The sequence below is a fragment of the Delphinapterus leucas genome, chromosome 1, assembly GCF_059928025.1.
Source record: "Delphinapterus leucas isolate spDelLeu-1000000601 "Yukka" chromosome 1, BTC_Dleu_Yukka2, whole genome shotgun sequence".
NCBI classification, from domain to species: domain Eukaryota; kingdom Metazoa; phylum Chordata; class Mammalia; order Artiodactyla; family Monodontidae; genus Delphinapterus; species Delphinapterus leucas.
The window spans coordinates 183,011,944-183,032,175 of NC_143129.1; the positions used below are offsets into that span (position 1 = coordinate 183,011,944).

Sequence of the window (20,232 nt, forward strand, 5' to 3'; positions counted from 1 at the left end):
CATGCATAAAATGTTCATTCCTTTCGTAACTAAAATTAGGATCTTAAATGGTCTCTTTACTTTTCACACTTTACTTCTCTTTCTGTGGTAAAGCCAGGATGTCTTTTTTGAATTCTTTTTGTAGTTAGTTTGATTGAATGTTCTTCTACAAGGTTCTTCTACAATTAGTTCTGCTACGCATCTCTTGTTTTAAAGATAAAGAGGGGACTTCCCTGGTGGCGCAGTGGTTAAGAATCCACCTACCAATGCAGGGGACACGGGTTCGAGCCCTGGTCCGGGAAGATCCCACATGCCACAGAGCAACTAAGCCCACGTGCCACAACTACTGAAGCCTACGCTCTAGAGCCCGTGAGCCACAACTGCTGAAGCCCACGTGCCACAACTACTGAAGCCCACACGCCTAGAGCCCGTGCTCTGTAACGAGAAGCCACCGCAATGAGAAGCCCACGCACCGCAACGTAGAGTAGCCCCAGCTCGACGCAACTAGAGAAAGCCTGTGCACAGCAACGAAGACCCAATGCAGCCAAAGATAAATAAATAAATTTATAAAAATAATAATAATAAAAAATAAAGATAAAGGGATTTGTATGTTAAATGTTCTTCTATAATGTTCTTCTACAATTAGCTCTGCTACTAATCTCTTGTTTTAAAGATAAAGGGATTTGTATATTCCTAAAAAAAAAATTGAAATCCTTCACCTTAGTAACTTCTGATAAAGATAAACCTGATTATAAATTACTACTGATTTTTACCAACCTTTTAAACTTTAATTTATTAAAGAGGATCACAATTCCTTCCCCCATTTACTAACACCCACACTGTTTCAAATTCCCAAAAGGAAAGTCCACAATACCATGCTGGAGAATTTCTCATGTGTCAGCTTCTGCAGTTTTTCTCTGCAAAGGAGCTAGGATCACCCCAACATTCCTCTCCTCACTCTCCGAGCTATACAAACTATGCTTCTCAATATATTCCTGGACAAGGTCTGGTACCAAGTAGCGAATGCTTTGGCCCCTTCTGAGGGCTCGCCGGATCTTTGTGGATGAGATGTCATTGGTGATCCATTCATTCACCAGGTGAATGTTGTTCTGGTGTTTCCACAGCACATCGGATTCATAGATGAATTTCTGAGCATCATTTCCAGCCCGAGTAATACATATAAGCCCATAGTCTCCCACGATTTTGGCGATATCCTCACCCTTCCATAGATTGGGCACACCAAAGGATTCCAAGAGATCTGCTCCACACAGCAACTTCACCTTTGGCACACCTGGGAAGAAAAAGAAAACAGAGCTTCAGGGTTTGCCTTTTTTTAAAAAAATATTTATTTATTTATTTGGTTGTGTCGGGTCTTAGTTGTGGCAGGCGGGCTTCTTCACTGCAGCTTGCAGGCTCCTTAGTTGTGGCATCCAAACTCTTAGTTGCGGCATGCATCTGGGATCTAGTTCCTGGACCAGGGATCGAACCCAGGCCCCCTGCATTAGGAGTGCAGAGTCTTAACCACTGTGCCACCAGGGAAGTCCCAGGGTTTGCCTTTTTAATAACGCCCTGCATCAAAATGAATGCGTATGTGTGTTCTTCTGGCTAAAGGGTTCATAGTTTCTATCAGATTCAGATTCTCTAAAAAGAGATCCAGGATCCCTCAAAAGTTAAGGTCGACCTCCTGCAGGATAAATAAGCTCAGGGTGCCTCTGACTCTCCCTTCCTTCCATCATAAAACTAACAAGGGGTGGGGAATTCCCTGGTGGCCTGGTGGTTAGGATTCCGGGTTTCCAATGCCATGGCCTGAGTTCAATCCCTGGTCGGGGAACTGAGATCCCGCAAGCTGTGCAGTGCAGCCAAAGGGGAAAAAAAAAAAGAAAAGAAAACTAACGAGGGGCATTTTCCAGGCACCCACACATACTGAATATGAAAGTAAAATACAAAGGGGGCTTGCTCAGCTCTAGAGTCTTATCAGCTATCATTGGTAAGTCCTGGCAAAACATACAGACCTTTTGTTTTTGTTTGCTCTAGTGATTTCTTTTGACTAAAATCTTGTCTTTGTTCAGCCCACTTCCTCTTCCGTCCAGGCCTTTCCAGTACAGGTGAGTCCTGCTGCTGATCACAGCTACTGGCTTCCAGCTTCTCTTGATGGTGTCTATAAAGCAACAAAGCAATAGAACATTTCTCTTTCTCACTATGCTCAACTGAAACGTCATCCCTCTGGAGATGCCTAAGAGCCTCTGATGCAATGTTAAAGGTTGGGAGCTGTTAAACACATTTAACCACAGGTACAATGCCCAACTACTCAGAATGGATGCCTTCGAATACATAGTACTGCTGGGTCAGAACGGATGCTGGCTAGGATATGGCATGGCAGCCCTGGGCTCTGGCTGTCAAGAATGGAAAGCAAGGAAAATCCTGGGAGCACAGCAAATGGTAGCTATTACTATTCTAAGCTGTATGTGTCTGTGTCATAAAAACAAGCATTAACATTGATTACAGAAAGTAAGTCCCCTAAATACCAATGAGGTCCCTTCTGAGAGCACGTTCATAAGTCCAACAAAGTTGGACTTTGTTGTTCTTAAGTCCAACAAAGTTAGCCTGGGTACCCAACTAACACAATCGGCTATATAGGACTGTACTGTAATAGGTTTATAATACTTTTCACACAAATAATACATAAAAAGCAAACAAGTATATACTGGACCCCGACAAGTAATCTCTTACCATGTCAGCGTGGTGGCCAGACCCTATAGACTGGGACAGTTTAAGAGCAGCATCGTTGGCAGCAGAAGCAGGAACAGTTTCCTGACTCCAACTGCAGTTAAGGAGGCATGACCTTGAAAGAAGCCACCACTTCTACTCTTCCAGCCCTTTCAACATTTCTGCATGAGTACCTAAAATCCCTTTCTGCTTAAAATGCTCTATTTCCTATCGTAACCCTAACTGATATGGTTAGAACCAGAAGGTTCGAACTCTAAGAACAGACATTAGACAGGTTTTTCCAAAAGTCCTGGTGTTTTATACTCAAGAGAACATTCAGTAATAATTAGATGTTACTCACTCTGGTTTCTGAACCCTTAAACTGGAGCTGTTTCAGCGTTCTGAGCACGGCGATTTGTGACAACCCCCATATGCTGTCAGAGAAGCAGCTCCCAAAACCAGCTCTCTCCGTGATCAAGCATCATGGCTTCTCTTCCTTAAATTACCTGCCTCTCTCTTTTATACTTAAGAAGACTGACCACAGTAACATCATCTTACAACCTTACCTTTCTCACTTGGGGCACAGACAGGCCAGGTGTGCTTCCTCTATTCTTTAATCGGGATATACAGTTAACAAGTGTGCAAACATCTCAAAACACAGTGACAGCCATAAAGGCTGAGCACCACCCACACCCTGTTACCATGTGATAACCTCACACAGGAATGGCATGGCAAAGCTGACTGCACCATGGATACCTTAGCACCGTGGCAGTCTCTATCCAATCCTGTTGAAGACTTTCCCATGTATCAACTTCCAACCATTTTGAGTTCTTGGTGGCGAGTTCTGCCATGATAACTCGGTGATGGGCAGAGATGAGTCCTTTCTTCTTATATGCATCGCCGACGGGAGAAATTATGCCTTTGATAACTTCATATTTCCCTGGGTAAAGAATCAGATTTGATATGAGGTATTATAACAAATTAGATTTTATGCACAGGAAATATCATCCATATGGTTTCATAATCACAGATTTCCCCCCTCCTCCTTTTTTCACAGGGATCCAGGTTTATTTATTTACTTTTAATTGTGGTAAAATATACATAAAATTTACCATTTAAGCTATTTTAAGTGTATAGTACTGTGACATGTTGTACGACCATCACCACCGTCCATCTCCAGAACTCTTTCAACTTCCCCAAGTGAAATGTCTGCACCCATCAAACACTGACTCCCCATTCCTCAGCAGTTTAAATTTTGATTGATGTTTCCAAACTGCCTTGTAAAAAGCCTTAATCTATTTGTATACACAAAAGCCCATTCCTTCCCAACACCTGATATTTGACATTATCAAGTTTAAAAACTTGTGTCAATGTGATGGGAAGAATATATCTCATTTTTTATTTTAGTTCCCTGATTATTAGTGAGTTTGGACACCCATCCACCTATCAGCACACAGCATGATCACTTATGTAACAAAACAAAATAAATCTGTGTGTATGTAGGGGAGAAAAAGTTTTCCTCGACCCTCTTAGGGTCCCTGGCGGGGTGTGAAACTGACAAAGATAGATTAACAGGAGAAAAGCATACAAATTTACATACTGTAAGATTTACGTGACACGGGAGCCTTCATAAGGAAATGAAGACTCCAAGAAACAGTTAAACCTAAGTACAGTAAGTCCCCTACATATGAACCTTCGAGTTGCGAACTTTCAAAGATGCGAACGTGTGTTCTCATGTCCAATCACATAAGTTAGTTAACATGTCTGGCGTACACTGTCACGGGCACCACATCCTCTACAAGTGGTTGTGCTTTTATGTACTTTACTGTACAGTACTGTAAGGGTACAGTAATATAGTATCTTTATTTCTAGCTATATTTGCAAGAGGACGACTTCACTGAACTCCTTGCTGTGCAACACAAGGAGCTTACTAATGAAGCTGTGATGGAATTGGAGGCCCAGAGAAAGGACGAAGAGAGAGGAGAGGAAGAAGTAACTGAAGAACGGAAGAGATTCACGACTCAGGAAATGGCAAGGGGATTTTCTTTATTTGCGGCGGCACTGTTAGTTATTGAGGCATAGGGCCTGAACATAGAACGGTACACGAAGGTTGCGGCAGCCGTTCAGAATGCAATCCAGGGCTACCAAGTCATCTATGATGAGAAAAAAAGAGCTACTACCTAGATTGTTTTTTCAAGACGGTAGATGGAATTGAATCCAACAAGGAACCAAGGAACCAGAACCTGTGCCATCAACGTCAGGCGTGAGTGAAATTGCAGCTTGCCCTCTGTCTCCTGTTGCTGACGATCCTTCAGCTCTACCATCTCCCACCTCCTCTCCCTCCTCCAGTCAGTAACTCTTCTTGCCTGTTCACTGGATGCCAGCCCCTGTATGCCAGCTGTTGTCCTGTACTACTGTACTTTTCAAGGTACTGTACTGTAAGACTAAAAATATTTTATTTTTTGTGTTTGCTTGTTTTTTATGTATTATTTGTGTGAAAAGTATTATAAACCTATTACAGTACAGTACTATATAGCCAATTGTGCTCGTTGGGTACCTAGGCTAACTCTGTTGAACTTACAAACAAATTGGACTTATGAACTCACTCTTGGAACGGAACTTGTTCTATATAAGGGACTTACTGTATTTTTATGCTAGATTAGATGAAGGGTAAACAGTCATGGCGGAATACGGAATACGATAGGTAGAAAACTCAGGGGAATTTAGCAAAGAATGTTTGCTTGACTTCCCTTTGTCTTCAGAGATAAGGATGCTCCTTTTCTCCGGGTTTAGGGAGAGCACCTCTCACATGAACGTTTTACGATCTGCTTCAGGGAAGAGGGGTGGAGGGAGGAGGTCAGAGTGACCTTCCTGCCTCTGCTGTTTTATCAAAGTCCTTCCGCTTAAAATATCCAATATGCCAAAGTGCTGTATTGTAGGGCAGTGCATCCTGAACCCCATCATTGCTTTTGGCTACTCTTCCTACCTGTTCCATTCATGTAGTCCTTGGCCAGCTCAAACAGCCTGAGGTGCATATTGGTGATAGGATTAAAGGAACCACAAGCAAGGAGAACCACTTCTGTCTTCTCTGAGTTTTCCATGCTGAGAATTTGAAGTTGTAGATCTAAATGGAAAACTCTGACACCTCTCTTATTGTCTACAAAGGAAAAAGAAAGTAAGTTCAGTTACAGGGCTTCTGATGTCTTTCCATGTTCTCATTCCAAAGAGGTGGAATAAATAGCTTCACTGACTATGCTGGGTGAATTGCAAAAATGACCCCTTTTCTCCACCCTTCCTTTTCATTGTGAATTTGCAGCTCTTACCATAAAGGGATGGAATCTCCTTCGCACCCTTTGTGACTTGCTTTGGCCCAAACAATGTGGCACATGGGAAAGTGCTCCCATTCTGAGCCTAGGCCTTCGAGGTGTTGTGCACTCCCACTCTCTTTTGGACTCCTGCCCCTGACGTGAAAACAAACCCAGGCTAGCCTGCTGGAGGATGACAGAACTTGCAGGAGAGAGCTGGTGCTCCGGCTGACAGACAGCTAACCATCAGCTATGTGGTTGAGGCCATCCTAGACCATCCAAACCCCAGACAATCTGCTTAGATGCACGAGCAAGTCCAGGTGAGATTAGCTGAGCCTGGATCAGATCAGCAAACCCACAAGCTGAGCCTAGACTCATGAGCAAAAATGAATGTTTGTTTTGCGACTGCACTATTGTGGCCGGGTTAACAGATACAATGACATTATCATCCACCAAATATAACTCCCAACAACCTGTCCTTCAAAACCGTATTTTGCCTCTTAGTCAACATGGTCATGTTATCACTTTCAACTGAATAACAGTTTACAACGGACAAACTCTTTTCCATATCAGTTATTCCATTTGATCCTTCCATAACCCTAATGAAGTAATGCAAGGCAACTGAGTTTAAAATTTTATTAAAAATTTTTTATTAGGGCTTCCCTGGTGGCACAGTGGTTAAGAATCCACCTGCCAATGCAGGTTCGAGCCCTGGTCTGGGAAGATCCCACATGCTGCGGAGCAACTAAGCCCATGCGCCACAACTACTGAGTATGCGCTCTAGAGCCCATGAGCCACAACTACCGAACCTGTGTGCCGCAACTACTGAAGTCCACGAACCTAGAGCCCACGAGCCACAACTATTGAGCCCGCATGCTGCAACTACTGAAGCCCACGCGCCTAGAGCCTGTGCTCCGCAAAAAGAGAAGCCACCACAGTGAGAAGCCCGCGCACCGCAATGAAGAGTAGCCCCTGCTCACTGCAACTATAGAAAGCCCGTGGGCAGCAACAAAGACCCAACGCAGCCAAAAAATAAATAAAATAAATTAAAAAAAATTTTTTTTAATTAAACGAATTCACGTATATAGATTTGAAATCATAGGGTGACAAAAGGCCCATAATGGAAGCAACAGTTATTGGCCATATCTCACCGACCAACCCCCCCAACCAAATCCCTAAGAGGTGACCACTTTTAACTTTTTCAGCTATTTCTTCTGGTCGAATCTATCGTAATTCTATATTATGTGCTTCTAATATTATTTCTTAATTTATTCAAAGAGTGTCTATTTACTTTCTCTCATGATCAAAGAAAATTAGCTCATACACCCCCACTACACTCAGGCTATATACTTGGGAAGTTTGGGAGAGAGTTGTGAGGGTGTATGAGAGCTAATCCTCATAGATTATGTATGGGGGGGAGAGATAGAGAGAATCTCTAGTCTATGCTGAAAGTCACCTTCTCCCACAATTCTGAAGGCATTGCTTCTAGACTGCAGTGCAGTGCTAACAGTGAGAAATCCAAAGTCACTTCCAGTAATTCTGATCCTTTTAATGTGGCTTATATTATTTCTCCCTTGAAGCTTATGAGAACTCTGTCCCCAAATGTTCTGAAATTTTACAGTGATGTTCTCCAGTGTGGCTCTATTTTCATCTATTGTGCTGGGCCCTGAGCAGGCCCTTTCAATCTCAGAACTCATAACCTGCAGTTCTATAAAATGTCCTTGAGTTATTTCATGGATGATTTTCTACCTTCCATTTTCTCTGTTCTCTTTGGAAATGCCTAAGAGTTAGAGCTGAAGCACCGGGACTGGTCTTCCAATTTTCTTACCCTTTCTCTTCTCTTTTCCATCTCTTACCTTCATGCTCTAATTTCTAAATATCCTCAAATTCATCCTCCAATCCACCTATTGAGGTTTTCATTTCTGCTATTATACTCAGTTTTTTTTTGGGCCACATCTCAAGGTTTTCAGTATCTTAGTTCCCCGACCAGGAATCGAACCTGGGCCCTCGGCAGTGAAAGTGCTGAGTCCTAACCACTGGACTGCCAGGGAATTCCCAATACTCAATGTTTTAGACCTTTGTCCTCTGAATGTTCCTTTTTATGGTATTCTGTTCTTGTTTCACCAATGCATTACGCTCTCTTATTTCTCTACCAATATTAATGATACATTTTATATTTCCTTCAAAGAGCTGATAGGAAGTTCTAAGTGGGTAGGTAGGGCTTCTGCACAGTGGGCTTCATTGTATGGTAACTTGGCTGTATTACAGGTCTTTCTCCTGGGATTGGTCAGCGTCCACAAAAAAAGTATCCTCCAACCTCCTACCTATATAGCATAAGCTACAAACCCCTGCTCTGAAATCAGGCTGTCCAGGTTCAAACCACAGCTCCAATACTTACATGAGCTGGATGACCTTGGGCAACCTAACCCTAGCCTAACCTTCCTTTTGCCCCAGTTTTTCTGTCTTAAAACAGAGAAAATAATATTACCTACCTCATGATTATTGTGAGAATTAAATGAGACAATACACATATGCTACATAAAGCTGCTTTTGGCAAGTAACGAACACACTATGAATATAGCAATTATTTATGTTGCATATCATGTTGCTGTAATTCAACTCCTTTTTTTAAAAAAATTATTTATTTATTTATGGCTGCGTTGGGTCTTCATTGCTACACGCGGGCTTTCTCTAGTTGCAGCAAGAGGGGGCTACTCTTTGTTGCGGTGCACGGGCTTCTCATTGCAGTGGCTTCTCTTGTTGCGGAGCACAGATTCTAGGCGCAGAGGCTTCAGTAGTTGTGGCTCACGGGCTCTAGAGCACAGGCTCAGGAGTTGTGGCACACGGGCTTAGTTGCTCCGTGGCATATGGGATCTTCCCGGACCAGGGATTGAACCCTTGTCCCCTGCATTGGCAGGTGGATTCTTAACCACTGCGCCACCAGGAAAGTCCCTCAACTCTTTTTGATCTTCAAAAAAAATTTATTTCAAATGGTTCAATCAACTATTATTACTCTACTGAATCTGTTTTTTCATGGAGGCTTTTTTCCTGAAATTCTTTCTCTAATCTGGGCCGAAAATCTCTAACCCATTGTGCATCTGTCATTCTGAAATATGACATTTCACCTCTCTCCTAAGGGAGATCCCCTATTTCTTAGGACCATGTCATTGTCTTTCTTGTTTTACTTCCTAATTTTTCTGGAGCATATCCTCAAATAGCTTCATAATAAAGGGCAAATGGGAGATAAAATAAATGTCTTTATTATTCCTTAACTGAGAGAATTCTAGGCTGGAATTTTCTTTTAAAATTATGAATGCATTCTTCATTGTTTTCTGGCACCGAACACTGCTGTTGAAAGTCTGGTGCTATTCTGATTCTTGTTCCTTTTCATGTAACCTGCTTTGTCTTTTTGGAAGATCTGAAGCATGTTCTTTTTATCCCAAATGCCATAATGATGCATCATAGTGGGGGTCTTTTTCATTCATTGTGCTGGGACTCAGTGAAGCTGTCTATCTCCAACTCAAAGCACTCAGTTCTAATTATTTCTTTAATAAACACTCCCTATTAACTATCAATAAATAAAATACTTTCAGGGGTTCCCCGGATGCCTAATTGCTCAAAGTGTTTTGGGAACTTTTAGGGAATCACCTGTAGAGCCTGAAGTATTTTTATAATTAAAGTTGAAACATAACGAATGACAATAAAGAAAACAACATTTGGGAATTCCCTGGCGGTCCAGTGGTTAGGACTCTTGAGCTCTCACTGCTGAGGGCATGGGTTCAATCCCTGGTCAGGGAACTATGATCCCACAAGCCTCATGGCACGGCCAAAAAAAAAAAAAAAAAAAAGTAAACTAACATTTATATGATACTTTCTAACTTACAAACTACTCTTCATGCACATTATAATTTAATTCTCACCATAAAAGAACAAAAAATGGCCAAAGACATTTAGTTTGTTCCAAATAATAACCTATTGTTAGATATTTAGTTTTTCTAGTTAATCATCTATCATTGGTCATTTAGATTTATCTAATTTTTCACTATTACAAACATCTCAAAGAAATAATAAGTTGAGAATGAGTTGGAAATTAAGGCTATAAAACATCTCACTGTGTACCTGTAAGCCTTGCCAACACTCAGAAGACCTGTATCAGGACCATTTGTTTGTAGCCCAATTGTGTTCAGACCCAATTGTTAGTCTGACCAACTTACTTTTGCTCAGATTTTATGCTCGCATGAGACAAAGTTAGTGAGTGGCAGAACCAGGGCTAGAATTTAGGTTTCCTAACTCCTAGGTTCTCTCTCAACAAAAAGAAAAATTCGAGATAAATTGGAGCTGTGTAGATTGGAAATGAGCCCTTCTGGCTGAGGAGTTGCGGAATGTGAACTTCAGTTCCTTAGACAACAGGAAACTGATGGTTTCTGAGCAATGGAGTGACAACAGGGTTCTAGAAAAACAATGCTCTAGAAAAACAATGCTCTAGAAAAACAATGCTCTAGAAAAATAAGGTGACATGAGTGTTTAAAAATCCTTATATGGTTGTATGATCTTGACCTGATCACTTAATTCTGTGTCTTAAGTTTCCTCAACTGTAAAATAGAGACCATGATATGTTACGGCAAAGTGCTTATGACAGTGCCTGATGCATTGTCAAACAGCTACCAAATAAATGATAGCTGTTATTTGTGAGGAAAGTGACAATACTGATGATGGTGATGCTATTGGATTAACTGGAAGGGGCAAAACGATAGGAAGGCCAGTTACAAAGTAATGAAAGCTTCAATTTAAGTACAGTCAGTGGGAATGGAAATTAGGAAACATTTATTCAATAAATACTTGAGGTCTACTCCAAACAGTGGCAGGGATCACAGGGACACTGCTAATTGTTAATAGGAAATAAAGGAGAGAAGAGTCAATAATGCTCCACACAGCATTAAAAAAATGAGTTCACTGGTTAGAATGATTTAAATGTCCTACCTTTCAATTATCATCCCAAGGATGATACCAGGATTCACTTGGGGCTTGTTCCCCCCCTCCCACTCCTTATCTGCCCCCCTCCAATTCCCATGCAAAGTACCTGTGGTATTATGGTGTGGCCCTGGGCCCACAGGGAAATCAGAGTATCTGGCCAGCTACTGAGCAGGCTCTCAAGGACCGTGGTGGAGGGGCTTGATTCAGCTGGAGTCCAGCGTCAGTTCCAGCCCCACCCATCTCAAGTTTCAGGTACCACTCCCCAGGGGGACTAAGCTGTGAGCTGAAGAACTGTAAGCTTGAGAGCAGGAGGTGCAGATCCCCTGGGAGCTGCTGGCTGTGCAGGGAAGGATGGAACAAAGAGCTTGAAGCCCCTCCCTGACCTTGGGGGCGAGCTCAGGTTTCCAGGTCCTCCCCAAGGGAAGGGGTGGGGAAGGGGCTGGGGGAAGCTGATCTCTCAGCTTAAAGGAAGCTTTCTCTCTTTTCACATTCATGACCTGTCTCAAATATCCAGCTCAGTTCTATTAATTCACTGTTAACACAGCCAGCTTTAGACTTTAGATCCTCAAAGCCATAGAAGAATTAGGTTACAGCGAGCTTCTATCTATCATAGCTTAGAGTGGCTTTCAAAGAACAAGGATCTGCCCCTCTCCATTGGAGAGTACTTCCTCCGTATCCCCGAAGGGTTCGTGTGGAGGGAAGGGGGCCTCGGCAGGTGAAGAATGAGTGTAGAGGAGGTTTGGAAGCTCTAACGGGACTGTTCTGGGTCTTCCTTGCCTTTTGCTCCAGGTGCTCAAGGACCAGGGCCACCATGATTCACTTCTGTCTGGCTCATACAGCCTATCACTTGCACTGCTGGCTGCCAAGATCTCATCAGCTCAGGCTGTAAGTGTCCCTCATCAGCCCACTGTGGCAAAAAGTTCATTTCTTCCTGAGGCTGTCCTGAGGTTGAAGTAAAATTTATTTTCAACTTTAAAATCACTGACTTTAAGTTTCAAAAACATTGATGTGTAAACATTAATGAAACATTTTGTAAACATTAAGTCAGTTTTTAAAACATTAACTTAAAAAAAAAAACTGTTTGGCTTTTCTTGTCACACTTCAGAATGCTCAATATAATTAAATCTATTTTGACCGACTGTTAATGCAATTGACTTGACAACTTCTCAGATTTACACCTCTAAAGGGACACTATTCCTTTTAAAATAGTAACCTTAAACATGTAACCATATTCTAGTTCTAACAATGTGCCATTGCTTTAGTCTGGGGGTATATATATATATATTTTTTTTTTTTTTTTTTTTTTTTTTTGCGGTACGCGGGCCTCTCACTGTTGTGGCCTCTCCCGTTGCGGAGCACAGGCTCCGGATGTGCAGGCTCAGCAGCCATGGCTCACGGGCCCAGCCGCTCCGCAGCATGTGGGATCCTCCCGGACCGGGGCACGAACCTGTGTCCCCTGCATCGGCAGGCGGACTCTCAACCACTGCGCCACCAGGGAAGCCCTGGGGGTATATTTTGAAATTGCTTTTTGTTTTGAGTACCTTCACTGGGGGTAAATCTTTGTCTTTGGAGGGGAGATTTAATTTCTACAAATACCCTAAAGTCATTCAGTGCTAAATCCAATTAATAAAATAAATAATGAAGGTGAATAACAGTTTACAGTGAAGAGGTAGAACTATTAGTTAAGGAATAAGATTTTCCTACATGTGTGGAAACTATGTAAGTGTAATCTCAAAAGAATTTCAAAACTGAGTGGTAACCACAGACCTCATTTGGTTGTGTAAGTTGTGGTAGGTACGTTAACTCACTCAGTGTGAACCACCTGGCTGGGGGGAGAGCGAGCACAGTACAGGGCCACAGGGTCCTAACCATGCTGTAGCTCACCCTCTGCTGTAGCTCTACTGCTCGCTACTACTAGGTGTTTGTCCTCAGACTAGACATTTAATGTTTCTGAGCCTCGGCTTCCTCATTTATAAAATGGGAAACCACAGTCCCATTTCATAGGATTGTGTGCATATTAAATGAGAAAGTGAATAAAAAATGTGACACATTTGTCTACTAATTATGAATATTAATAATTCTTACTATTGCTTGTGGGTTGTCTTATGGCATTAACTTACAGCCATGGTAAAGAAACGAAGGTTCTCAGGGACTTCTCTGGTGGTCCAGTGGCTAAGGCTCCATGCTCCCAATGCAGGGTGCCCAGGTTCGATCCTGGTCAGGGAACTAGATCCCACATGCTGCAACTAAGAGTTCACATGCTGCAACTAAAGATCCCGCATGCCGCAACTAAGACCCAGCACAGCCACAATAACTAAATAAACAAATAAATAAGAAAGCAAGGTTCTCAAGATTCCTTAGAGACCAGTAATCACAGTGATATAGTAAGAGCTCAATAAATGGTTACTATTATTCTTACTGAAGTATTATTAGACATAATTTTGCTGTAATGGGATGGATCTCAGTTCATCTTTGCTATGTTTAAAACTTTTATTTCTGTGGTTTGATGTAACATTCTCATGAAACAGAACTTGAATTTGGTTTCTTGAAGGCATTTTATCACTGAAAAAGTAATGTATTATGTAACTCACTGTGTCCCATGCAGCCAAGTGACAGTGTTCCTGCTTGGGATCACCATTCTGACCCTCCAGTTCTATGTTCTGCTGAAGTAAGTTATTTCTCCAGCCAACCCCCTCCCCTGGCAGCTCAGCATGCACGTCTTACCTGTGGAGATGGCTCGGGTGCCCTCTGCCATTCCTGTTATGTGTTTAATTGCAGCCTGCCCCATTGTTTTGCCCCTATTATCAATGGTAGTCACCTGTTTCACCTCTTCGAAGAGTCAAAAATCTCAGTACAGCCAGGAGAGCTGGGATTTGGGCAGATTGAGTTTAACTTTTAGTCAACAGTTATTTCTTCTAGTATAAGAAGTCGTCAAATGGGAAACAACGAGAGCACCGACATTTCAATTTATAAATTCCCTAGAGAGCAGTCCCAACAGCCTAGCATTAGCTAACTTCTGCAGGGCTGAGGGTGACACAGGCACACTCAACCAGATTATGACTTGACCTGTTATTTCAGATTCTATGTTGGAAAGTAGTTTTGGCTGAAGAAGGCAGTTAATACCTTTTTCGGGCAAAACGAGGCAAATGCAATTTGATACATTCAAAATCAACTGCAGTTCTAAAAATCCTAAAAAAAAATCTGAAAACTTAAGTGATGGGGAAGGAATGGAAACCGTGACACTCCTTGTAATTAGCCTAACTCAAACTTGCCAGCTTCTACTATAAGAGGTTTGTGTGTGGTAGGGCATATTTCCTTACTCCAGAATTTCCACAAAATGCTTTTTCACCAAAATATCAAATTAACATGAATTAGAAAAATGGTAAACATTATTTGTCCACCAATTAAGATATTAGTAACTCTTAATAATATTTTTATTAATGCTAGCATTAATTAATTTGCAGTCACAGTAAAGGAACCAAGGTTCTTAAGAGGAGTGAGTTGCCTGGAGCCAAATGAACCTAGTGCCACAATTAGAATTCAAGGGTCAGGGCCTTCTGGTGTTACACTAACAGCGTGGATTTCTTCTAATAAGTAATCAATTTATGTATGACCCAGGGTATTGATTTTTAGGCCCAGATCTTCTCGATACTGCAGTCAACCTCTCCTCACCAACCTGGTTGGTAATATCATCTTTACTTTCTTCACAATTGGTAAGTGTGCAGTCATTCTGTCAGGCACTTTTAAGTGTCTACTATTTGCCAGACACTACTAGAATAAAAACGGGTAGAATAGGACTTCTTGCTCTTCAAGAGCTCAAAGACCGAAACCTAAGAAGAAATTCACATTTAGAATTCAGGTGAAGGGAATTCTTCTTTTTGGTTTTGGTTTTTGGCCATGCCGCACAGCAGGCGGGATCTTAGTACCCCAACCAGGGATTGAACCCGTGCCCCACTGCAGTGGAAGTACAGAATCTTAACCACTGGACCGCCAGGGAAGTCCCTGAAGTGAATTCTTAAAAAGTTCCTTAGTATCTCTTTTAGTCATCCTACAACTTGAATATGAACCCAAATTAAATTAAATACTAATGTTTTGTTTTGATGTTATAAAATTCTTTACAGTTATAAAAACATCAGATTTATCCACTCATTCAATAAATAGTTACTAAGGAGATGATATAGGTAGAAAAACAGGGACCTCAACTAATTGAAGTCAAAAAATGATACAAAAGAGTTGGACTCTGAAATGTGCTGAAGTTTTAGGAATACCTTAAACTAGTATATATATACTAGTATATTTTACTTATATTTTCCTTTGTATGTACTTTTAAGAGTGATGTGAACTTTAAATTAAGACTATGTCTAAATTTTTATAAAATGAAAAAAGTTATTGGATGCCTTAACATGGTTCTAGAAAGAGTCTCCAGAGAATTCCCTGGTGGGAGGCCAGTTCAAACAGTAATCCCACAACAGCAGGAGCTACTTCTCTCTGACCTTCCTTGCCCTCATTTCTAAAATGGAGATAAAAATACCTGCTTCACAGTTTTGCTGTAAGGTTTAAATGAAATAACGGGGGAATTAAAAAAAAAAACTGTCACAGTTATTATCACTAGCATTGCCAATAGTAAGCACATGACCTCGATCAAAGGAAAACCTTAGCCTGGCTAGGTTTTGAGCACTTTTGTTCCACAATAGATACATGAGGAAACACCTTCTATTTAGGGTCTGCATTCAAGAGTATACTTCTGAATGAAATAATGCCATTTTGCAGCAACTATATGATATCACTTATATGTGGAATCTAAAATATGACACAAATGAGTATATCTACAAAACAGAAACAGGCTCACAGACATACAGAACAGGCTTGTGGTTGCCAAGGAGAAGGGGGAGTGGGGGAGGGAAGGATTGGGAATTTGGGGTTAGCAGATGCAAACTATTATATAGAGGATGGATCAACAACTAGGAACTGTAATCAATATCCTGTGATAAACCATAATGGAAAAGAACTTGAAACAAATATATGTATAACTGACTCACTTTGCTATACAGTAGAAATTAACAAGACATCGTAAATCAACTATACTTCAATAAAAAAAAAGAGAAATGTATTTCTGAGATAATTCAACCCAGTAAACTGAGGCTGTTCTGCTGTCCTTTTAGGTTTTACCGTGCTGCTTACTCAGATGGAACCAGTCCCACAGGCACTAAAGAGGATGTTTTCTGTATTTGGTGTGGGGTCCTTCAGTGAAGGAGTCTGCACCGTAGTGTTAACATTTTTGGCAACCGACTGTGTACGTTTTTAAATACTGAATTTCCAAAGGCTCATCTTAACCTGAAAGCTTGGCTGTATACAATGCACCATTAGTCCTCAGCATTTATTTTCTACTTACACTAAGAATAGAGATGGAGAGATAGAACTCCTCAGTAGACACATCACAGTTAAAACATTTCAACAGGGAAAGTTTAAAAATTCCATGAGAAATTTTTCTTTTTGTAGAGTGAAGTCTGCTTTACTAGAATTAAAAAAAAAAAGTTAAGACATTAATCAACAGTGGTAGGAACTGCTGGACGGGGTTGGCACATTAAGCAGCAAGCTTTCCATCTCCTGCTAAGTTGGTGCCTTTGTTTAAACCCTTTCAGCAAAAACATTTAAAATATGTATTGCAATTAAAAGACAAGTATTCCTAACAGTTCTTTCTTCCTCCCAAATATAGGAAAAAAGGACTCCTGAACTTTACTACTTGTCTGTGATGCTTTCAGTAAGCAGTGTGGTTTCTACAGGTAAGCAAAAACTTCCCAAGTAACCCATACCTATTTAAAGGCTTAACCAGTCCTTCAAGGGAAGTAAATGCTCAGGTAGGATTCTTACATTGCAAGGGGAACGTATAGCTCCTCTTAAAGCAGGAGCTCCAAGAAGCTGCAGAGTTTTAAAAGCAAAGAAAAAGCAGAGAGGGTTAGAATGGGATATAAAAAGCCATCCTTCTCACATTATTTCCACTCCATTTAATTAGATCCCATTCTTTATCCTACAGTGTTTTGCTCAAGCCTGGGGCTGACTTGGCTGGCCAGTGTAACCTGTCCAAGGCCAGATGCTAAATCAACAGTATGAAGCTGACATCTGAGCCTTGCTGGTCCCCTGCCTTAGATATATGTCTTGGCAGGTTGAGCCTTTTCCAGCAGCCTTGTCATCTGACTACTGCCAGCAAACATGTGACCATCTCCACCCTGCCACTCCTAGATGAAGTGGGGTCAGCTGAACATCAGAGCCACGACAACAAGAAGCACAGCAAAACCAGTCACTGGGAAGAAATTTGTCAGGTGACAACATTAATGAGCACTGACAATGGATAAAAAGGAATCGTTCAACCAAAATCACTGGGTCGATATCACAAGCAAATTCAGCCCCAGTAAGGATCTCCTATTAGATACTTTCAAGATCATTAGTATTTTGACTTTCTGAACCTCCTTTTCTGTTTCAGTGAAGTTAGTAGCATCAGCTGGATGGCCACTATAAAAGTATTGAGAAGGAAAAAGAAAAATATAGATCTTAGTAATGAACAAAGGTCTAGTTTCAAAAGAACACAGTGATCCAGACTGTATATTTGAACAAGGTCAATCTATCACTTCTTTAAAAGTGCAGTGGGAGATTTTAGAGTAAAACTCATCACGATCTCCCCTACCTGGGCTACACCAATCTCTTGCATCATGACAGTCAACTGCTGTCTAGAGAAAATAGCCAACTGACCTGCATGATGTTGTCTTTTGACTTGTTCTGTGTGTATGCACAGATTCTGAGGGATTTTAAGTAGTAGCTAGATACTCACAGATGCTCTCAAAGTCTTTAGTAAGTGGAGATAATGCCATTTCTTGAGGGGAAGAACAGCATCTCTTGGCAGAAGGAACAAGTTTAATACAAACATCTCGCAACACATCTATGACAGACATAGATCTTCACAAATGGGAATGATTGTTTTCCATCTGCTTCTCTGTTCAGGTGATACTTGCTGCAGGGGAAGTTACCCACCAACACACTATCCATCCACCACACTGACATTTTCTGAGCACCTTTCACATTCCAGACATAGCTCTAAAACTTAGGAGTTAGAAACGCGAGTAACTCATAGGTTAACAGTGAAATCCCCTGAAATAATTCTTTTACTATGGTTAACAGAAACTATTTAAAAGTAACACAGCCTTTTACATTCTCTAGACCTCATTAACCAAATATCAACATGTCAGATGAATGTCAACTTATCTCAAGATAGGATTTTTATCAGAAGTTTCTTTTTTTCTCAACTATCTTGCCCCTCACCCCCAAACCTGATCTACTTGAAGATCTCAGCTGATGACAAACCCATCCTTCCAGTTGCTACAGTCAAGTACCTCAAATCATCCTAAATGCATTGTTTTTCTTTTCCCACACCCCATCAGGAAGTCCTAATGGCTTCACCTTCAAAATACATACAGAATCCAACCATTTTTCGCTAGTTGGAAATTTTTAACTGACTTTTTCTAAATGCAAGAGGCTGCTTCTTAAGACCAAGGCTTCTTGGTACTTCTTTTTTTAAAAACTAATTTATTCATTTGGTTGCTCCGGGTCTTAGTAGCAGCAGGCGGGCTTGCAGGCTCCTTAGTTGCAGCACATGTGCTCCTTAGTTGTGGCTCCAGGGCTCCTTAGTTGCGGCACACGGGTCCCTTAGTTGTGGCATGTGAACTCTTAGTTGCAGTATGCATGTGGGACCTAGTTCCCTGACCAGGGATCGAACCCGGGCCCCCAGCATTGGGAGCGTGGAGTCTAACCCACTGCGTCACCAGGGAAGTCCCTGCTTGGTACTTCTGTGTCTTGAAATTATGCAACATTCTTAACGTAACTCCAGAAAACGAAATTCTGTTTCTTAATTGATAAGCATAACTTGAAGCAAAATTTAACCAGCACCTTAACCCATAACCTATAAAACTGAATTTTCATGCACATTTATGCTTTTATCATTTCCTCCAAAACCAAGTCACCAGAGTTAATTTCATTAAGAAACATTTATTTTATGCTACCAATATCGTATGAAATACAAAGCATGCTCTTTCTCCACACAGGTGAAAAGTATAAAATTCTAAAACTGCTATTTTTTTAGCCCCTCATAACTTAGACAGCCACGATCAGCAATCGTCCCTCACAGACTGACAACACTTTCTGCTATAACCCATGTTTGCTCCGAGTGGAAAACTTTTGCTGAGCAACTTCATGGGGGATGCTTTGTTTTAGCAGTTCTCAATCTGGGACCTGGGCTTCAGAGGTACAAAGTCTCTGAAGTTGTAAGCAAAATGTTGGGCATGTGCACCTATGAGCAACTTTCTGGGAGAATATAAAGGAAGTTTGAGAAAATAAAAACATTAAGCATTACACTCATTAAATTTACTATAAGAAAAAAAATACTTGATGTTTGACATCCACTACTCTCCATTTAAAACTTAAAAAACAGGGCTTCCCTGGTGGCGCAGTGGTTGAGAGTCCGCCTGCCGATGCAGGGGACACGGGTTCGTGCCCCGGTCCGGGAAGATCCCACATGCCGCGGAGAGGCTGGGCCCGTGAGCCACGGCCGCTGAGCCTGCGTGTCCGGAGCCTGTGCTCCGCAACGGGAGAGGACACAACAGTGAGAGGCCTGCGTACCACAAAAAAAAAAAAAAAAAAAAAAAAAATTTAAAGTTAGTCTTCACACTACTTTTTCCACAGCTGCTAAACCCTAGAAGTGAAAACTTTCTAATTACTAATTGAATTGAATTGAATATTGAATTTCTAAATGCTCATCTAATCTGAAAGCTTGGGTATATTCAATATACCATTAGTCTTCAATATATACTTTCTACTTAGATTAAAATTAAAGATATGTAAAAATGGAATTCCTAATTAGACATATGTCATAGTTAAACATTTCACTGGAGAAAGGTCAAAAAATTCCACAAAGAATTCTCTTCCTTTTTCTACTTTACTATAATTTTTTCTAAGTTAATATGGAACTGTTGGAAAGATAGATCAATGGAACAGGATAGAAAGCCCAGAGATAAACCCACGCACATATGGACACCTTATCTTTGATAAAGGTGGCAGGAATGTACAGTGGAGAAAGGACAGCCTCTTCAATAAATGGTGCTGGGAAAACTGGACAGGTAAATGTAAAAGTATGAGATTAGATCACTCCCTAACACCATACACAAAAATAAGCTCAAAATGGATTAAAGACCTAAATATAAGGCCAGAAACTATCAAACTC

General features: G+C 41.1%; 1 protein-coding gene across 1 annotated transcript; it reads right to left on the minus strand.

Annotated features, from left to right (window-relative positions):
* Positions 1 to 528: 528 nt before the first annotated feature.
* On the minus strand, positions 529 to 20,232 carry NMNAT1 (nicotinamide nucleotide adenylyltransferase 1). The gene is made up of 4 exons (XM_022598805.3): positions 5,672 to 20,232; positions 3,442 to 3,625; positions 1,992 to 2,137; positions 529 to 1,270 (listed from the first exon to the last, which is right to left on the minus strand). The coding sequence occupies exons 1-4, from the start codon at positions 5,784 to 5,786 to the stop codon at positions 870 to 872; spliced, it is 846 nt and encodes a 281-aa protein (XP_022454513.1). The 5' UTR covers positions 5,787 to 20,232; the 3' UTR covers positions 529 to 869.